This window comes from Bombus vosnesenskii, unplaced genomic scaffold (assembly GCF_011952255.1).
Source record: "Bombus vosnesenskii isolate JDL3184/JDL3185 unplaced genomic scaffold, Bvos_JDL3184-5_v1.1 scf7180000013263, whole genome shotgun sequence".
Lineage (NCBI taxonomy): Eukaryota > Metazoa > Arthropoda > Insecta > Hymenoptera > Apidae > Bombus > Bombus vosnesenskii.
Window position 1 is genome coordinate 8,324,279 of NW_022882923.1, and position 21,141 is coordinate 8,345,419.

The following is a 21,141-nucleotide window of genomic DNA, read 5'->3' on the forward strand; positions in this document are numbered from 1 at the left end:
AATCGGTGAGATGTTTCCTACTTTGTATAACCACCGGAGATCAAGCATTTTCAAGGTACACGCATCTCGTCGTTGAATACATCTATTCGTTCACTTCCTACAGCTACTCGTAAATATATTTCCATGTTTACTATGGAAACCTTTTATAAATATATTGTCCGTGTTATACGAAACTCTTCTAAGATATTGCGCTGGTCTTAAACGTATGTATAACGAATACCACGAAATACGAAATGGTCTCGATAAATTTCGGAATAACAAATATATATAAGATTTCTATGAAAATTATGGAATCGGTTTTTTCCATGATTTACCAGTGTTAAGAATCATCTCGTAAGTGTTAAAAGATATACACGTAATTTCGAAAATCGCTTCTTTCAGAACGGACGTACGTTTCGATCGTCAATTGCACAACTTTCTCAACTCAAACAATCAAATTATTATGGACGTTTTACTTATCTTGTAAATGTAGAAAAATCAAAATTCTTTGACCCTGATCTGGCTCTTGATCTTTCCACTCAATTTCACTCTTGTTCGAAAGAAAAGAAAACTTCTAATGTATTAATCATTAATCTTATGGTTCAATTCGCGAAATGGCGCAATCGGTTCCAACGTCGCTCATTTTACATTTACCACAGTCTGGCTCGTAAAATATATCGCGAGCCTCGTTGGAATTCCTTATTTTTGGCTCGCAAAATATATCACGACCTTGACTCGTGTTTACATGTTTGGCCCGTAAAAGCTTTGCAAAACCTGTATTTGAAAGGATATCGCAAGGGAAAGAGTTAAGGAAACTCCCGAAATGAAGATAGAACGACAAGTTATGTCCATCAATAACAATTACGATATATCTGCTTCTTCGATTTAAGGAATTTCTGAAGGAAAGAACACAGACATAGACAGAGATAACTTTAAATAGCCAGAAAATAGCCGAAATACTTCGAAATTTAATCAATTTACAATTTCGCCTTCCTTTTGCCAGAAAGCTTCTTCGCGTTTATTCGTTATCTTCTGGCTGTTTAAACTTTTTTGTGATCTCTGCAAGATATGCATTTAATAGGATTTAATATGACCGCGGTAATCGAGTCTTCGCAACGGTGCTAATGAAATTTCAAAATTCACAATATTTGGCGATAATTGCATGTAATACGTTCATCAAATACACATATCTATAAGTGTTTGAATATCTTAACCCTATCAAAATTGCCAAGAGACACAGAGAATGCCAGAAAATGAGTTTTCAATGGGAAACAAATACATTGCTATGTATACCACTGGAGAGTACCGAAGAAAATAGAGAAACGGAAGGAAGAAGAGTGGTGACAACCCGGAGAAGCTGTATGCACGTCGGAACTGGTTCCGCGGACCGATGGATCGTGGAAGCAACCAGAGAAACATGTTAGAAGGGCGAATAGCGAGCGGGGCGTATTAACGCGATTCCTGCGAGCGTACGCCGGCGATTCGCATTCTCGCTCGCGCGATGTCCTCGAGCTGGTGCCGCGAGTGAACTCCTCGAGCTGGTGCACGAATAAGTTTTCCGACTCGACCATTCGATCGACACGCGATTATCCGGATCGAAAATCGTTTCAAGAAGAATTTACTCTCAAAGATCGTTTCAGAGACGTTTGAGTGAAATTCCTGCGGCGAGCTCGCGATATCTGGCAGATATCCGACGACGATAATATTCGAGTTTGCTTTCGGTGAGTGATCGATCGATCATGATGTTCGACTATGTTTGAAAAAGTTTGGTAAAGTTTTCTGCGACTCGAGCCAGTGACTCGATGTGAAAGAGTTGATTTTGTTAGGCACAGAAGTTAAGATTCGTAAGAGTGGCTAAGGTAGAAAGATCAATGAGTGTAATTAGAAGTGATTATCGACTGGAAACTGTTAAACATATCTGAATGGTATTAATCGGAAAAAATGATCAATACCTTCACCCAGATCTGTATCAATCGAACTAACCGGTTTTCTGATCATAGTTGTAAAACAATGCACCGTAGTATATGTATCATATGTAGATACGACAGTAGATACGAAAGAGATGTCAAACAGGATGTCAGATAAAGCTTATTCATATTTGACGAAGACTCAAGAGTTTGCGATGGTACGAAAATTCGCAGCTAGTTACGCGAAACAACAAATTTCCATTGATTTAGTGGTTAAATTTGAAATGTTTGTGTTAAAACCAAAGTCTAGGATCAGTCGCGTGAAATAGATTTCGCTTCTGTCGTACAATTCGGTAATTCTACGCGATAAAATATTTTATAGTACTGGTACTGTACGAGTATGTAAAGAATAGCGTCGAATAGAGGTCAATTGGAATTAATAGGATCGATCCTGGGCTCAGTGCGAATAATAGCGTTAAAAAGGCTAATTTATTACATTAACTGTATACACTCTGGTAATATAATATAATATATATCAATTACGTGTTTATCGCACGAACTGTTATAAAAGAATTAATCTTGAAAAGTTTCGTGATTTTCAACAAAGTCGATATCCCACGTATGTATGTGTATCTATTGAAGGAATGTATATCGGCGCAAAACTAGAGGTATGCATACTTCTTATGACATCACTACATCAAATATTCGATATTCAGATCCAAATAGATACACGTTTCTGTACAAAATACACGTGATACTCTTTATCATCACCATAGCCAAATTTAATAATACGCGACTATCTTAACCCGATTAAATTAACTTTTAAAACCTGATACGCATATCTCTTCTCCTTTTTTTTTTTTTTTTTAAATATTATACTAAAAACTTAGTTTTGATACAACAAAGAAATCTGGATACAATAATTTATATCTAAAGAGTATCATAAGTAAATTAGAAATATTTTTCCATTTTTAACAAGTATTTATAGATATGCAAAAAGTAGAGAAGTAAAGATACTCTAAAAATATACACGGTAGTATATCGGAAGTAAAATATGTATTTCTATATTTACAAAACGGAACGTTCTTCCGTTCAAGTTTCAATGCATTATTCATGTTTTCTTAAACTACCTATTTACACGACATACCTAGTCTCTACTGATTGTAATTTACAGGTTTACAAATTGTAAACAATTTGTAGAAATTACAATGTAGCAGAAAATGTCCGCATACTTTGCAAGTGATAAACCTGTAAAGGCTGTAATTTAATTTACACATCTTCCCACGTGAAATAATTCTTTTTATACAGAGAACTTAATTAAAAAATACTCCTGTCCGCGTCGTTAAATCCTAAGATAAAGGGAAACGAAAGCGAGGAACATAAAAACGGTGCAAAAAGTATATTAATTTATTATTATTAAAGGAAATTGATATTAAAACGCGTGAAGTAGATACAGCTTATTTGTAACAAAGATTGATCGGTAATTTATCTTCGGTATAAAATTTATATTTCATTAGCAGTAGGCAAATAATAAGATAATTTCTATAGTTACTTGTTAGTTGACCTCCTATAGTCTATAATACAAATGCAAGTCATAATCGATATTAAAAAAATTACGCTTTAATAACTGTAGGATTTGTGGCCGATTTGCATAGCGATTACGATAATAATTTATGCACAGGTATTAGAAAATATTAACGACGACGTAGAAAAGCAGGATGTTGAATTATTGATTGAGATTTAATTCTAATCTGCGAAGTAAGTGACTCTACATATGAACATAAGTCAAAATTGCCACTTCTGAATTTTTTAAACCACTCAAAGCACTGTGATTTACCAAGAGCATGCTCACCGTAAGCTTCGACAAGCATTCGATGCGATTCTGCAGCAGTTTTCTTCAAATGGTAACAGAAAATCAATGCTGTCCGCAAATCGTAGTTTCCAGGCACAAAATTTGACATGTTCAACGCTATTACAAACTATGCTGTTTGTAATAACTAAAATGTTTGCGAGATGTCAACAAAGACTTTTGGCATCAATGACGCATTTTAGTGATAACTACATTATCAGCTAGGGCCATCTATAGGCAAATTCCGGTTTCATACTTCCAGTTTCATACTTACTATCCTAATTCAATTTACTGTGATGTCGAATGTGCTAAAGTCGATATTTGAAATAGCGATATGGTTGTTTCACAACGCAACGAAGCGATAGATCATCACTAATGACAAAGATAAAGGAAACTCGTGCAGAATTTGCCCGTGTATTCCACACGAGCAATAGATGACTCATGATATAATACGTCATCAGAAGTCACGATCACAGTCAAAAATTAAAAAGAATTCGTCATACAGATGTATAAGAATTATCAATCCTATATATATATATAGGATTATATATATATATAGGATTATATATATATATATATATATATATATATATATAGGATATATATATATTAATCAAATATAAAAATTCAATGTTTAATATTTTTCAAGTTCAAAGTTCTTCTTCTTGCGTCCAAATTTAATTTGGAAAAAGATCGCGTGTATTTTAATTTATTCGCGAAAGATATAACGAACAGCTAATGAAAACAGTTTGATGAGGGATTGTGGTCGCTAGCTGTAACCACAAATCGTGAAATTTATTTTAGAAACGCCAGCTTCCATAAAAGTTGCACAACCGAATTGTTGCAATATTTACAATTGAGTTACAATTAGCGTTAACTGTTACAAAGAAACAGGAAGAGCTAAAATTTTATTATTTTACTTCTATCTTAATCACTGAAAGGTTCATCTGCATTTAGAATCTGTTTTATGCGATATAATAGCTTCTGGTCACATTGCCTTGAAGATAGAATAAAAGCGAACAAAGCTTTATGTAATAGAATGATACTAAATTCAATTGTCGTTACGTATAACGAACAACAGACTTGTCAGACTTGCGTATGTTTGTACAAAGAATGCTGATACATCGAAGTAAAACGAGACTTAGGATAGACAACTACCCATCTATGTAGAAGACGGTAATTGTAAAAAAACGTAAAACGAGTTTCTTGTTAGTTTCAAACAAATATACATATGCAGACACTTTACATTTTGACTTACAACAAAGTTGCGAGAAAGTATAATGTTCTATTATATTATATTCAAATATTCTTTTCTATTAATATTCTATTAAAGAGTCAGTAGTATGTTTACTGCGTTTAGACAACAATTAATAAACATGAACTATCGCGTTTAAAATGTTGCTGACCGAAGCCATAACAGTTCATGTTGATTTGCGATGAATTGATCTTTTAACCGCTAAGATACTGCCTTCGATCATGGTTAGCCAGTTCGATAAAAGTCATTTAAATAAAAAAAAAAAAAAAAAAAACTAAGATTTCCGATTTCAACTGAATTTATTTAATTCAAGGCAAACTGTCATTTTACTTGCCTCGGGATTATCATAGCGTAACGATATTTTATGATACTTCTTTGCAAAATGAAAAAGACACGAACAAACCGGCGATGTCTCAACGAGAAACTAAATCTAAAGTCTGAAAAAATCTACAAATTCGATGCGTTTCAAGATAAGCTAAATTAGATGATTTCTTCCTATCCTTTGTCCATCGTGTTTAATCAACTTTTTTCCTAAGTTCATTAACTTTTTTCTTTTACTCCTTGTACCGAATTATCACAGTCGTAAAGTTCATCTTACCTCGATTTATGCGATTTCACAGGCAAATCAAATGGAACGTTGTTTAATTAACTGCCATCGTGAGATTTGCATTTTTTTTTATTTTTTAACGATGATTGATTATTGATTAACACGCATAACGAATAATGAATGTAATTTTTCGAAATGAAAACTCGTCCAAACAAAATTATTTGTCATTAAAGTGTTATGTAACTGATAAGTTACATTGTCAGATCAATCGAATTTATGCGAAAGCTAAAGATACGTCAATACTAATTTTACGCTCGTCACAATTGTGTCATGTTTAGTTACGATAATGTTTATTCTCATTGATTTTCCTCGTATTCTTTTTCCCTATTAGTATTAGATAATAGCGTTGTTCTACATTCATTTGATGAATATCGGATCGTGTAATTTAATAAATTCCGTGGTGCTTCTAATGACTGATTTTATGCATTATACGGTCTTGCGAAATCTTAATGGAACACCTTCTCTGTAAGGTAACAAGGTCTTTATTATCATCGAACGTTTATGCAACTGAGAGGTTGAATGATATTACGTAAAATCCAACAAATCTTTCATGCATGAATGTAGTACGTGAACGCCACAAATGATCTATTTTAAAGACCCACTGTACACGAGTAGCATGCGTCACATCTCCAATTGCGAGTTCTGGACACGTCTGCACGATACATTAGTTACTAATGCTAATGCTAATAATATTAGCGAATTCACGAGTTAAAAATTATAGTCTTCCTTTTTATTCTATCATTCTACGCCAAACAGGATAATCAGACGTAAAATGTAAAATGTAATCTGTAAAATTTCATTACAATAAAGATAAAGTAGGCTTGTTGCGAATCACCTAAGCTTCGACATTTTAGAATTCGATCTTAAACTTTGCACGGAATAATCGAACTTGTTCCACGTCATGTAACACCATTAAACTTGAATATTAGTTAATGAAAAGGTGGGAAATTATCGTGATTTTTATGTCCAAGAAGAAAAGACATCAAGGACGAGAAAATGATTCTAATAATGCCATGGTAAGTTCATTTGAAGCAGCGAGATGGAATTATACAGGAACTAGTGAAGTGCACAATGAAACAACTTCCGGAAATAAAGTAATATAAGAATGCTATTGAATTATAATAATTACTATTAAAGATATTAACATCGAACGAACCTCTTACCTGTTAATCGTTGAAAATTATATTCTGATAGAAAATAATGACTAACGAATTGCCAATACTAGTTCACGATATTGCATTATATAATTACACCGTTTATTACACTAATAACAAGTCGAATGTAGTCTGTTTCCAAACATAGATAGCTTAAAAACGGTTGATAATTAACGGTTTGACTAATTACGAGGCGAATTATTTAGTTTGACTGAAATATTCAAATAGCCATATTTTACATATCCTGTGTTTATTAGTATTATGCAAGAGAATTTACTAATACTAATGGTATGTAGCTTGTAACTTATGAAATTTCACCAATGATATTAATTCGATCGCACATGATTTATATTTTATGGATCTAGCGATATTAAGATTTAGATGTAATTGTAGACGTAAGATGAAATTGTGGTTGAACATTTTATCGAACATTGTTTGGCTTATACAAAGTCGTGTATAGTAGAAAATCCATTTATTCCAGAAAATTCTAATTACCGTCCAATCGAATAAACTCCTGATCACTGCTGCATTTATCTGAATATGACTGTATAACAGAATATACAGAAATATACAGAATACAGAAAGTGGAAAAATCAACGAATTCGTGTTATATGAACTCGCAGATTGAACTAAATGGCATTGTATTGTATATCTATGATTTGTTTTAAGACGTTGACGGTTAATATCTGAAAACGATAAATGATGCGATGTTTCGCGCCTTCGTATAAAGATAGACCAAATTGTCAACATTAGAATAGAAACGATACCTAGTAGTAGTAATAACAAGTAGTAGTAAAGGAGGAAATTGCATTTCACAAGTGTTGACACTATGTTCTTACGATTCTCTGGAGACAATTGACATCCGTTTACGAAACAAATATCGGTAAATATTGAGAAAAGGGGAATCCGGTCCCAATGACCTTGACATAGACTTTGACCTATGTTATCAAGGACACACGCGTGAGCGAGAAAGGGAGCGAGCGAACGAGCGAGCAATTTTTAAGACAATGTATTTGACCGAAAATCGGCCTTCCTTCGCCTTTGTGTGGCATTGGTACGCGTTTAGTGGGACTAGATTTTTACGGGCAAGTGGAACGAGCGAGCAACACGTGTGGTATTTCTTCGAAATAAAAACTGAGAGGCGGACATGGCTATTAAGTCGGTTGCGTCCGTGTCCATAGTCACACGTATGTCTATGTATTTACGTATAGGCAGAATTACGCACGGAATGCATAAAGAGACTTATATTCGCATTGATCGAGGAAGCTATTTTAATGAGCATATTATTTACATAGCAACAGGAAATTGCAGATTAGCTTGTAAAATATATCAGAATATAGCAATAACGAAAGATCATTCCGTGACAACGCGATTTGCAACGGTTATGTTAACAATTATTAACAAACGAAGAATTGCGACGTCTGAATACGAGTCGATCATCGATTGAAGTAAAGAAGAACAGTTTTAATTATCGCTTTTGCTCGTGTTTATCGCTGTGCTTACGTTGTAAAAGAGGTCGTCGAGTGAGAATAGATTAATTCGAGAAGAAGGCTTACAGCCTTACAAAATAATTATGCTACTCGACGAAATTTTTACCGTTGGATGTTTACGTAAGTTGCAACATGTCCCACGCATTTCGGAGCTTGTATTATTTCTGGATGAAAGCAGTTTCTCGAGTCGTAGCATTCTCGATTGACAAAATGCCAGGATTCGGACTTGCAAAAATCCACGCGCGATGGTTGAGAGATTCAACCAAGGACGTAGACCTGTTCCTTATATCGGTCTCCTTGCTAGGAATTATTCAAATTCTAACGTTGTTTCTCAGACGAAGAGGCAATCAGCGATCCGTGGTTCCTTTGAGATTCTTGTTCCTCGTGACGAGCAAAATACGTTGCAATAAAAAGAACATTTCTTTACGAATCTCCGCCGATTCACATATATAGAATCATCATTTTTCGACTTATTTTTTACGAAATAACGAGCAGCGGTTAAAACCTACTACGGAAGGTTACTCGGGTGAGTGTTCTTTGCAACGTGTGTCAACATCTAGGTCGTTGAAGATGGGTTCACTTTTTACCAAATATTTGCGCTTATACTTACCGAAAGTACTTACTTTATAAGTAAGTATTCGAAAGTTATTACGCGACAAAAATGACAAATTTGTCTTACGCGTGCTAGATAGACGCGTTCGTCTTTGTCGCGTCGATGCTGCGAGCTAAAGGTGTGCGAGAATTTGAAAATTTCGGATACCCGACCCGACCAACGTCTCCACTCTACCCTGAGCGTAGCTAGACGCTGTTTAAGCGTGAATAGTCTAAGAGATAGTAAAGTACACGTACGATTGGACTATTATAACCGATAGGTAACCTTTATGAAAAAAATTATTAGACAACACGATTTATATCAAATCGATTTATAATAAAACGGATATTCCGCTTTGAGTACGATATCTGCTTAAACGAATAATAAAATTTACCGTCTAAATGGTTATCGCGTTCGAGTGAAACATACAGTACGTCGAGAGTACCAAATTTTAAAAACGCGCAACTTTCGAACCGATGGTTTGTTAAACTCGAAAACATTATCATCCGTACATTATAAATGATTATTCAGGGGAGACAAGAATGACGAGAAACAAGAAACGCGTCGATGGTATCCCACGAACGAGAGAAAAACGACAAAAGAACTGATAGATGTATCAACATAACAGTATGCAAATATAGAGCAGAAGAGGAAAGCAAATGGCAAAAGAATAACTGGATCTATCAGCATGGCGATACTTCAATATTAACTACTTAATTCGTAAGATAGGGTGATATAAAATTACATAAATACATAATACACGATAAATTGCACAACATATTATACCGTATAGTAGTCTTTTAGTTGTAGACTTTTTCTAATGCATATATTAATGATCATTTGAGCGAACAGAAAATCTAACGTGAAAAAATTCTTTATGCGTTTATTGCAGTGACTTGCGTGAACCTGGTAATTGTAATTCTAATAGACTTAATGTTCGTTACAGATACAAGAAAAAATATGCAAAATATATCGACGTGAAACGAACAGAAGATCAACAAAAAGGGATTGCGAGATAGCGAAGCGAATTATCCACCAGATAGCAGTTGAATGATAAGCTAAACTCTACGAAACTTCCGCTGATAATTGTACTCTTGTCGTGTGTTATAATATATTACCACAGAATCCACTTCGTTCTTCCATTATTACTGGCGGAGTCAATGAACTTAGGGAGATTTAAAATTGTAATCTCACAATTATCCAAGATTATAAAATATTACTTTATAGTGAATTAAAGTCCATGATCTTATCGAAATTTTCATTTCTGAAGTTTCTTTGTATTTGAAAAAACTGAAGAGTACAAATATTTGACGCTCGCACCTAAAAGTTTGCGAAGATCGACGAATATTTTCGAGAAGCGTGACATATGAAATACGAAATACCGTTGAGGTCGAACAGCTGGTTGAACTGAATTACACTTTCGTTAAAATTATCTCTTTCCTACGAACGAATCGAAGAAACTGGAAAGTATAGTTGTGAAAATTCACCGCTGAGAGTGGCAAGAATCGATGCGTTCCTTGGAAACAAACGGATAACCTCGTTTTGCAAGATCGTTATAAAATTATTCGAAGATCGACCGACGAAAAGCGGGTAGATAACGCGTGATATGTGTGACCTCTTCCTTTGACCGAAGAACGGGAGAGAAGAGGCATAGAAGTTCCGCGGCAAAACACGATCGTTTCTCAGTCGATCCGACAAATCATTAGGTCAACATGTGTCAGCGAGTGATATTGTTAAGTTTACCAAAAGCTGATTCGATCGATATCCAGTTTACTAATCTCACCTACGAAGTGAGGGATAGCTATTTCGGTTCGTTGAAGAAGATTCTGAAAGGGGTTAGTGGAACCTTCAAGTCCGGAGAACTGTCGGCCATAATGGGACTGTCTGGTGCTGGAAAATCAACTTTGTTGAACATCCTGACGGGATTTCAGAGAGGCAAGTGGACAGGAGAGATCAACTACATCGGGAATCAGGGAAAACAAAGTTGGAAAGAATACAAGAAGCAGTCGTGTTACATTCAACAGGACGATCATTTGCAGCCATTGTTCACCGTGTGGGAGACCATGTGGATGGCAAGTAATTTAAAAATCGGTAACAGTCTGAGCCTAAAGGCTAAGGAAATGCTGATCGACGAGATGTTGGATAATTTGGATCTGAGCAGAACGAAGGAAACTAGATGCAATCGATTGAGCGGCGGACAAAAGAAGAGGCTCAGCATCGCGTTAGAGTTGCTGGACAATCCACCAGTGATGTTCCTCGACGAACCGACAACCGGCCTTGACTCTTTGTCTTCTCACCAGTGCATCAGATTGCTGCATAACCTGGCCAAGGCCGGTAGAACTATCATCTGCACGATTCATCAACCTAGCGCGGCCACCTACGAGATGTTCGACACCGTCTATCTTCTAGCCGATGGTAAATGTATGTACGAAGGAGCTACGAAGAACACGGTCGCGTATTTTTCCAGTATTGGACTTCACTGTCCCGTGTATCACAACCCAGCTGACTATATGATCGAAATAATAAGCAAGGAATACGGAGATTTCAACGATCAGTTGGCACATCTAGCCAGCAATAGAGAGAAGTCGTGGCGATCGAACACCTCGCAGATCCAAAGTACAGAAGTTAACGATAGTACGAGCGTAACAAAAACCAGCGTACTGATCCAACCACCGTCGGAATTCGACAAGTTCTTCGTGTTGATACGACGGTTTATGATCCAATTGTTCAGAGACTGGACGGTCACCTACCTGAAGATATTCGCTCATTTCGCAGTAGGCGTGTTGCTAGGTCTCTTGTACATGGATGCTGGCCATGACGGAAGCAAGACTCTTAGCAACGTTGGATTTTTCATGGTCAGTTGTATATATCTGAGCTACACGAGCATGATGCCAGCGGTGTTCAAGTTTCCTTCGGAGATGATGACGTTGAAAAAGGAAAGATTCAATAACTGGTACCAGCTAAGAACGTATTTCGTGGCCTCGTTTATATGCAACTTGCCTGTACAGATATTGTACGCCTTCGTCTACAGTGGTACTTCTTATTTCCTGAGTGGACAACCTTCGGACGTCAACAGGTTTCTTATGTATTTAATGGTGACCATTATGATTACGCTAGTGTCGGATAGCGTTGGTGTTTTGATAGGCATTCTAACGAATCCTATAAATGGAACGTTCGTAGGTGCCATTACACTTTGTGCTATGTTAAGCCTGTCGGGCTTCCTGGTTCATTTCAGCCATATGCCACGTATTTTGTTCTATAGTAGCTACCTAAGCTACGTCAAATATGGGGTGCACGCGTTCGTTCACGCGATCTACGGTTTCAATCGTGAGAAGCTATCCTGTCCGAAAATCTACTGCCACTATAGCATGCCTAGCACGTTGATGACAGACCTGTCAATGACGGACGGCAAGTATTGGCTCGATATCTTCCTGTTGTTCTGCGGCTGCTTCCTCTGCAGAATCGTCGTCTATCTTTCTCTCAAGAGGAAACTCGCCAGAGCATGAAAAGATGTCTAATTTCTATCCATGATTAATTGAAACTTCGATTCCACTTGAGAATATACCTGAACGTCGACTACCGTGTGTGTATTAACGATTCGGCATTGGAAATTTTATGAGAATATCGCAAGTGTATTTTGTGACATGTGATTCGAGACAATGGTGTCGAGTGATCGTGTGAATAGGAACGAATGTATTCGAACAATATCTTTTCGAGTTTCTTTTCTCGATTAAAATATTACTTGGACGATGCATGTAATATCTATTTACACAACGACGTTTATTTTATATTAAAAGAGTACGAGTGATTGGTTTTTTCTTGCATATCCCTTTCATTCTAAGATCGTTTAGTTATTTCATGACGTACACACAAAGGTCGAAAGTTAATAGAATTCTGCTCAGTAGAAATCATTAAGTCTCTTTACCAACGAGACAATGACGGATAAACACATAACATTTAAGCGGTAAGTGAATTGTGCACGTTCATCGGAAGTTCAATGATGAGAAAAAAAAAAAAAGAAAAAGAAAAAGAAAGAAAGGTCATTAGAACTCAGACTTTCTGAAAACGTTGAAGATCTGTATTACAAACCTCTGCAGGTTGTCGACATTTGTACAGCTTTATAGCTGGATGGTTAATCGTATGTTTGGACGAGTATAGTATCGTATACTGTACTAATCCGATTAAAAGTATGTCTTAACAGTTAAATGTATCTACATTATACATATATATGTTCTCGTATCTATGCAAAAACAGGCGAGTGATTGATTATTCAAGTAGAAACGAAATATAAAACGAATAAAATGACAAAAAAGAAACTAGCAAGTATATAATGGTTTGTGTGTCGTCTAATACTGGAAGTGTGTATAATGTACAAACGAAAGCTCGAATGAGAAAGAAAAAAAATATGTCAAGCGACGAAAGAAAAAGATAAAGGTCAAAAAAAAAAAAAGAAAAAAAAGAAAAAATGAAAATGAAACAAAAAATAACGAAGAAGCCGCAATCAGGCAACACCTTGATTATGGAAAAAATGGCACATTTATTATATTATTAGTGATAATAATAATTACTAGTGATAATTATACATTTTTTTTCTTTCTCAAACGAAATACTCTCGATACACACTCTTTCTTTTTCTAATTCACACACACGCATACTCTCTTTTTCGCTCTCTTTCTTTCTTTTCTTTCTTCCACATTCTCCCTCTCTCCCTCTCTCTCTCTCTCTCTTTCTTTCAATATATGCATAATATTCAACTCGTGCTTCATCGATGTTAATAGAGACGCGCTTGATTTTTGTTAACAATCGCATGCATGTCGGAAAAGTAGTTTATCCTCCTAAGGCCCGGTGGTGTGTCACGCGAACTAGCCACGCCAGACCTGCGTACGTTTCTCCTTTAATTACATATTATACAATAATGTCCGTAATATCTAATATACACGTGTGATTTCACTTGTCGACAATCGTGTCTGTGGCAAATAAGAGGAGTCATCGACGTTCGATCGCGCAATTATTACTAATTAATAACCCTACCCAGCTCTTCGTACGTCGTACTTCAGGAAAGAAACGCTTTCTTTTCTACTCTTTTCACCTTCCTTTTCTTTTCCCCTGGTTTGCTTAATACAACGATCAATACACGATCGATGGAGAACGATTGCATCGATCCAAGTCGTTTCACCAATTTCAAAGTTCGTACACGAGGAACTTTCAAAGTCGTGATTACACGATACTGAACTTCAAACGATCGATGCAATTGTCTGGATCGATCAGTCGATCGTAACAGAACGAGCTTGTGGACTTCGTTTGATCGAAGAAGGGAAAGAAAGGCCAGAGAAATAAAAACAAATATACACGAAGAAGTGAACTAAAGAGCAATTTCGGGGAGAGTGTGAAACGCAATCGATACCACGACGATCGAAAACCAGACGAATTACGTTTGGCGCAGTTTTCTGCGCGATGAGAGACCTTTCGACGATCCTCGATTTCTATTGGAACCGTATTGCGCACTCTCTTCGCCTTTTACCTTTTCATTTCGACTATCTAAGACTATCATCGACAGGTGTGCCTAGCTTAGACGGGCTTACGAGCTATTTATTGTCGTTATTATTTTACATGATTACCATCGCGAATATAAGTGCGTGATCGCATCTGTTTATGCGTGTTCTCGTGCCTAGTTTATCTCCCATGAATCGCCGTTGATCTCCTATCGTAGTATAATGTACATTTTGATTCTCCTACGCATCTCTGATTTTAACTTTTCCACATTTCTTTTTTGACTCCTGTTTGCTTCCCCTTTCTTTCTTCTGGAGATAATATTCGCGGCGTGGCGCCATTTGAAATTTCAATTAGAAGTTAAAGCGAGGTTGTGCGAGTTATCTCGATCTGGCTGGGCACGATTCTCCGATCAAGAACTTGTGCATCTTCGTGCGACGTTACGAATCGACATTCATCACGCTTTGTTTCGACGGTCCTGATCCTACTTTATTTTTATTTAATCACGGCAGTAGCTCCTCCTTTGTCGCTTTCATTCGCGTGATGGTACTTCGTTAAAAGAAGAATGAAGAAAGTAACAAGAGAGATGAGAAAGTACTATCGTCTGCCAGATTCAAGAGAACAGATACGGGAGATGGATACTAAAGCAAAGAGAACGCGACGCGCGTAACAAATTTTGCTCTAGGACCGTGCGAAACATTAGATATGCCTTTGAAGAAAAATATAGCTGTGTGATACGCGTGATATGTTCTAGGAGAGGTTGATTGATCGTGTACGGCAGGACATGGTAGCCAGAGAGACGGCGGAGACAACTTTTGTCTTTAGGAGAACTGAAAAAAAAAGAAAGAAAAAGAAAAAAGAGCGAAGAACAAAAAGAGACGGAGCAAAGCACAGGCACTCGCGACAATAAGTGTCATTGTTGGTTGCTTTATTTCTTGCTGTTGTTCTTTTCTTCATATTCGTTTCCTTTTTTATTCAATAAAATTTATTTAAGAGTCTAAATAAATTAAAATACATGGCAACTGGGTACACATTGTGAGTTGAGCTATATTTTTGTTCAAAAACAAAAATGTCCCCTTTAACTCTCACGAAGGATTTCCTCGGCGATCATTAATCGATAATTATAATAATAATAATAATAATAATAAATCATCGTGTCAATAATAATAATAATAATAATAATAATAATAATAACCATCGCCATATTGATGGCGATAATAATAATAAAAATAATAATAGTAATAATAATAAAAATAATAATAATAATCATAATAAAGTAATTGATTAGGCGTACGTTACTGCTGTATATATACAATTATGCGAGAGATATGTTTGAACTTTTTTCCACATTCGATGGGTAAATGATCCGTGCATTTCTTTCTTTCTTTCGCTCCCTTCCTTATTTTCCCTATCGTTTACCTATACATACTGCGTTTTTACTGAAACCTTGCACTTGTGCTTTATACGATAGTTTACAATACACAAAAAAGTGGGCAACTTCAACAAGAGCCGGGGTGTACCAGTAGCAGGGATCGATCGATTCAATAAAATCTCGACCACGCTACAAGTTTTTTTCTTACATCTCGAAAGAGAGGAACCATATTCCTTTGTTTTCTCGCTATTTATAAAAATAATTTGAAGCCGCCTTCGGGGAGTGGGAGGGGGTATAGAGAGGTGAAACCGCACACAGGCTCACGAAAGTATTTCAACATTCGTACATACCTTTTATGAATGTACTATGTGTATTATACGGAACATTTTGAGATTTTATTAGCACTGTAACAAGATCCGACTATCATGGTTACATCGATAAAGTTTGAAACGAATCTGAATATATAGATAGATAGAAATAAAGATAGATAGATAGATAAATAGATAGATAGAAATAAAGATAGATAGATAGATAAATAGATAGATAGATAGATAGATAGATAGATAGATAGATAGATAGATAGATAGATAGATAGATAGATAGATAGATAGAGAGAGAGAGAGAGAGAGAGAGAATGAGAGTGAGAGAGAAAGAGAGAGAGAGAAATTACAAGATATTTAGTACAAGTATGTATTTCGCAAAGATCAGAAAAGTAAGTAAACAATGAATTATTCATTATTTTAATAAACCCCAATATCTTCGGTGGGACCATACATTGTCCTTCTCACATACTATCCAAGCAGTACGATAATTTTTTATTAAATACATATCTGCTATGAATATCTTGTAGCTTGTATACACATTTTCAAATTGACGTCGAATTTGATCGACGTGATCATGACAGTCGGGCCTCGTTACAGTGCTAGTGAAATTTCGAAATATTCTATATATCGCACACAATATAAACATAAATATTTTCTATGCTAAGTGTTCAAATTCCGTGAGCCAGTGTATCTACCCCTTAACACAGGATGTGCTACTGTGGCTGCGTCGTATGGTTTTGAAGTGGCGGTGGTGGGCCCTGAAACAGAGTAAATTTTGGAATTAGTATATGTTATTTCTTCGTCTATTATTCTTATCTTATAAGTGGGTACACACTCTGAAGTATTTAAAAATGGGCGAAATTTAGTAATCTTTATTCTAAATAACGACAAGATGGAAAAGTCATTCTACGTATATATATATAGCGCGCAAATATCTAAGTATATAGTTTACGAGAATTTTTTAAATTCGACATTGTGAACCTGTCGGAGTAGTGTACCACCTTAATGCTTAATGAACAAATATTTACAGGCATCGCGGAGAACAGTCGCTGAGAATGCGCGTGGGGAAGAGGATGAGGGTGAGGCCCATCCTCTGCCTTCTCTTCTTCCCTCCTCTTCAAGCACGCTGCCTTTGGATTCAGGTTTCGTTCTGCAGAATCGAAATAAATTCGCTTGAATCTTGTTTTCTCTCTTTTCTTCTAGTAATCTCGAACTACCTGAACCTACCTCTAACTTGCTGTTCCAGCGTCATGATCACTTCAACAGCCATGTTGAGGATACCAAGTTTCGTCTGAGGTTTGTCTGTCTTTAGATGTGTCATGCACATTCTACCAAGTTCCTTCAGAGCCTCGTTTATATCTCTGATACGTATCCTAAAGAAACAAATGTCGATTATAACGCTAAACTTTGACATTAATACTTTTTCTTTCGAGAACGATTTCTGTCGTGTCTGTCTAGTAACATTGGATAAACTACAATTCGTCAACCCTTGGCAAACGCGCTGAAGTATTTTTATTCTTTATGTATTTCCGCTTTACGTTCGACATTGAAATTGATATCATTAATAAATAGCTTGTTCTCAAAAACTATCGTTACAGGGAATGTCATGTCAGAACATCTTTAGTACTATTTGAGAAAACCAATAAAATCAATCGTATTATTATTATCGTGGTTATTATTACACCCAATATTCGATGAAAAGTTAAAACGTTACCATTTACAGCGATTATGCGATACACCGCGATAGTATTTTATCGCGAAATAATTAAAAGAAAATACGCATGGAATGAAATTTCACTCGCGATTGCCTTTAAGGGTTAATCATTCGGTTAAAGTTTCTCTCTCTCTCTCTCTCTCTCTCTCTCTCTACAATAAAATTTATCGTTGTTGTAGCCGAATCTTTAAACTACTGGGAAAAGAAGACGCAAGAGAGTCATTTCTAAAAGGACACAGATTTTTCTACATAATAGCACGAGAGCCTGACTATTCGGAAGATTCACACGGAACTTTGGTTTACGAACCGAACACGGTATTACGATCGCTTTTTTGCTTCACATATACATAGAATACGGGCCAAACTGTCCTCGGATCGCTTGACGCGATATTTCACGAGGAATTCACTGCACAATTTCGTCGATTCTCTTACCTTTCCCTAGCATTATTAGCCTGCCGCCTCTCTTTCTCCCTTTGCGCCTTTACGTCGGGATCATCATCCTCGTCTTCGGCGCTCGAACAACAGTTGCGCAATAACAATACTCAATTAATCACCTGACGTGAGCGAGACATTGTGTCCTAGATCGAGCGCATGATTTCGACAGCAGTGAAATCGGCGATTTTCAATTAGCCAGGAAAAACTGATACTGACAGAGCGATCGAAAAGGGAGAAAAATAATTTCTACGAAGAAATCTCAATTCTTGATTTCTCGGACGAATCTATACGACTGCGATACGAAACGATTTTGTTGGCTGAACACGCGCAGAGCTATCTGATCGACTTGTGGTTATGGACAGAAATCAGGTTTCCATTCTCGAAGGCCCGTATTCTTTGCACAGAGAACAAACCAGTGGTAAAGAATCGCGCGGAGAGAAAGATGCGGATTTAACGCGCAGAGCTGAGTTCGTGCTGTTACCTAGAACATTTAGAATCAGATGATTTCTAAGGAAAGGATGGTACAGTGTGTGATCGCTAGGATAGACATTGAAAGGAAAAAGGATGATCTTCGAACGATGTGGATTCTGAAAGAAACGAATCTGCATTATACACAAGAGGATCCTTGTTCGTTACTTTTGTCCAACTCGTACGAGAAATCGTTTTATAACAATGCAATAGAAGGATTCCCGATGGATGATACGATATAAAGAGCGTAGAACTCGATGCAACAACGTTCAAGTAATATAATGCAGAGCGTAGAAATGTGCTTTGATCTAAAAAAAAAAAAAAAAAAAAAAAAAAAGTGTGATAGATAGATAGCATGCCTGGGGGGACCGAATCGCAGCTGAATTAAAATGAAACTGATTGAGAGGCGAGCACGAGAACTGTGAATCTCTCGCCTGATCTCGTATCATTTCTGTCCTTAACCAGAAACATTTTAATTGTCACGCTAGAATACGGGCCTTGTGTTGGAAAGGGCGTAAGCATGCCATCGAGATCTTGATAATTACAACTGCGCGTTCTTTTACTTCTTTTTCTTTTTTCTTTTATTCGATTTGGGGCATGCATACGAGAGGAGGGTACAGGATGCAAAAAGAGGATTCTGGATGAACGGAAGAACTCGTAGGAAATAACAACGGGAGGGCTTACTGCGCGTGTTCACTAACCTTTCACGCACGTTGTTGGCCTGGCGACGTTCCTTTTCGCGCACCGCTTTGGTGCTGGGATCGTCGCAGTCTTCGTCAGCACTCGAACAACGGTTGTTTGAATATAATCGATTAGTTACAAGTCTACATTGCACGAGAATAACGAGAGATCGGCCTCTCGTAATCGGCGTATCGTCGATTGATATATAATCAGTCCGTCGCAGCGTTACCATCTCGAACTTGCTGTCTATTACGCTTCTATACTTTGTTATAAGATGCGCAATTTATCTTCGTAGAATGCACAGGTCTTTTTCTACTAAAATATATTCGGCATGGTAAAGCTGCGTTTGGATCAACATCTGATTCACGACTGATTGCCTCTACTCGGCTCGATATTTCACTACTGTCGTTCTATGATCGATATCGTTGCGCCTCAATCTCAGATAAGTGTACACATCCAAGATATACTTACTATCTACGCGATCTCTTCGTCCCTTTTCCTTGAGACGTAGAGATCACACCCGCTGCTGCAAGCTCGCTGCTCGAAGGTTTTGTCTCGCCGCCGCTACTATCCGGCGGGTCCTTTCTCTTTTCTAAAGAGACGTATTCTGCTCATTATTAATACCGTCAATTTACATTTCCAAAAACACAGTCATAGTATTATAATAGAGGAGAGGGCTGGTATATGAGATACTAAGGTTTTCGTTTATTTCACGCTAAGACGCTAATTCGAACGTACTAGCATTTTCATCGCTGCATAATTTCGATCACTTTAAAGATGTTTAGAAAGCAATTATTAGAGATTATAGCCGAAGACCACAGGCACGGAACGCGATAAGAAAATAAACGATACCGCGTTAGCAAGTAGGAGCAAGTAGATAGAATTTTATTTCGTTGCAGGGTTAAATACGAAGACCATAGGAACAAGAAGTACGGCAAATTACGTGACGATAATTTTTCAATTCCACACGCTGTTAACCAATCTCATAATTCTAAAACTTTTTCTTTATTTGCTTTCGAGATCAAATATAAATACGTTTTAGCAGATATATCACTTTTTTTTTTTTTTAATGTTTGCGTCTTTGGATCTAACTGGTTGTTTCCTCTTTTTCATCAGAAGTAGGATTTACCGTGTTTATCCCTATGGTCTCCGCGTGTATTTTTACACCCTACTAAACATTTCACAATGATTCTTCGCTCGATTGTTTACGAAATTGCATGGTATTATTAGGAAGCTTATAAAATTTCCGAATCTAAGAAGTTGTTCCTTTCCCAACAATCTTATCGAGCGCTGAGAAAAAAATGAATTCATCGTGTTCTCGCGTGCTGTTCAATTACAATGCCCTCCACGGCAGCTATTGACCTCTTGCTGTTCTTTTATTAAAATTACAGTAATAGTATATGCGATACAATTTTCGTTAAGTTCGCTTTCTTTCTCTTTTCTTCTTTTTTTTTTTTTGTGTTCGAAACTAGATCAAAAGTAAAATATAAATATACCTGATATTCCTACCCTTTCCCCTGCATCAACCAGCATTCGTGAAATAGAGAAAACTCGCATTTACTTGTCCTATCAAATCCTTCTCATTCATCGACTCAACGTTAACGATGAATGAAGCAGTTTCGATTGTCGAGAGATCGATCCACGTATTGTCGAGCCACAAGAACGGTGGAAAAAATGCAGCCAGAACTCACCCGGAAGTACGATGACCTTCGCTGTGTACGGCGATACCAGGTTGCCGATATTATACTCGAGCTTTGGACAGACCGCTTAGTCACGAAACCGTGAAAAGTGTCCAATTACGAGCAGGAAGCGCTTTACGTGCACG

The 21,141-nt window shown here is 36.8% G+C and overlaps 2 protein-coding genes across 17 annotated transcripts in view; one reads left to right on the forward strand and one right to left on the reverse strand.

The window, feature by feature from the left end:
• The first annotated feature begins 1,334 nt into the window (after positions 1 to 1,334).
• Positions 1,335 to 13,819, forward strand: LOC117231360 (ATP-binding cassette sub-family G member 4-like). Its single transcript, XM_033489747.1, has 2 exons — positions 1,335 to 1,700; positions 9,780 to 13,819. The coding sequence occupies exon 2, from the start codon at positions 10,546 to 10,548 to the stop codon at positions 12,337 to 12,339; it is 1,794 nt and encodes a 597-aa protein (XP_033345638.1). The 5' UTR covers positions 1,335 to 1,700; positions 9,780 to 10,545; the 3' UTR covers positions 12,340 to 13,819.
• Positions 13,820 to 16,369: 2,550 nt separating this feature from the next.
• The window catches only part of LOC117234638 (transcription factor 12), a 106,363-nt gene continuing 101,591 nt past the window's right edge, over positions 16,370 to 21,141 (reverse strand). For 8 of the 16 annotated variants that reach the window (XM_033496054.1, XM_033496129.1, XM_033496121.1 and 5 more), the window contains 5 exons: positions 19,788 to 19,923; positions 19,337 to 19,426; positions 17,246 to 17,391; positions 17,047 to 17,168; positions 16,370 to 16,776 (listed from right to left, as the gene is read on the reverse strand). In XM_033496054.1, coding sequence (XP_033351945.1) covers positions 16,732 to 16,776; positions 17,047 to 17,168; positions 17,246 to 17,391; positions 19,337 to 19,426; positions 19,788 to 19,923 — 539 coding nt within the window. In that variant the 3' untranslated portion in view covers positions 16,370 to 16,731. Of the gene's footprint in view, positions 16,777 to 17,046; positions 17,169 to 17,245; positions 17,392 to 18,164; positions 18,255 to 19,336; positions 19,427 to 19,787; positions 19,924 to 21,141 lie in introns of all 16 variants that reach the window. The other 8 variants (XM_033496140.1, XM_033496091.1, XM_033496097.1 and 5 more) reach the window with 6 other exon arrangements.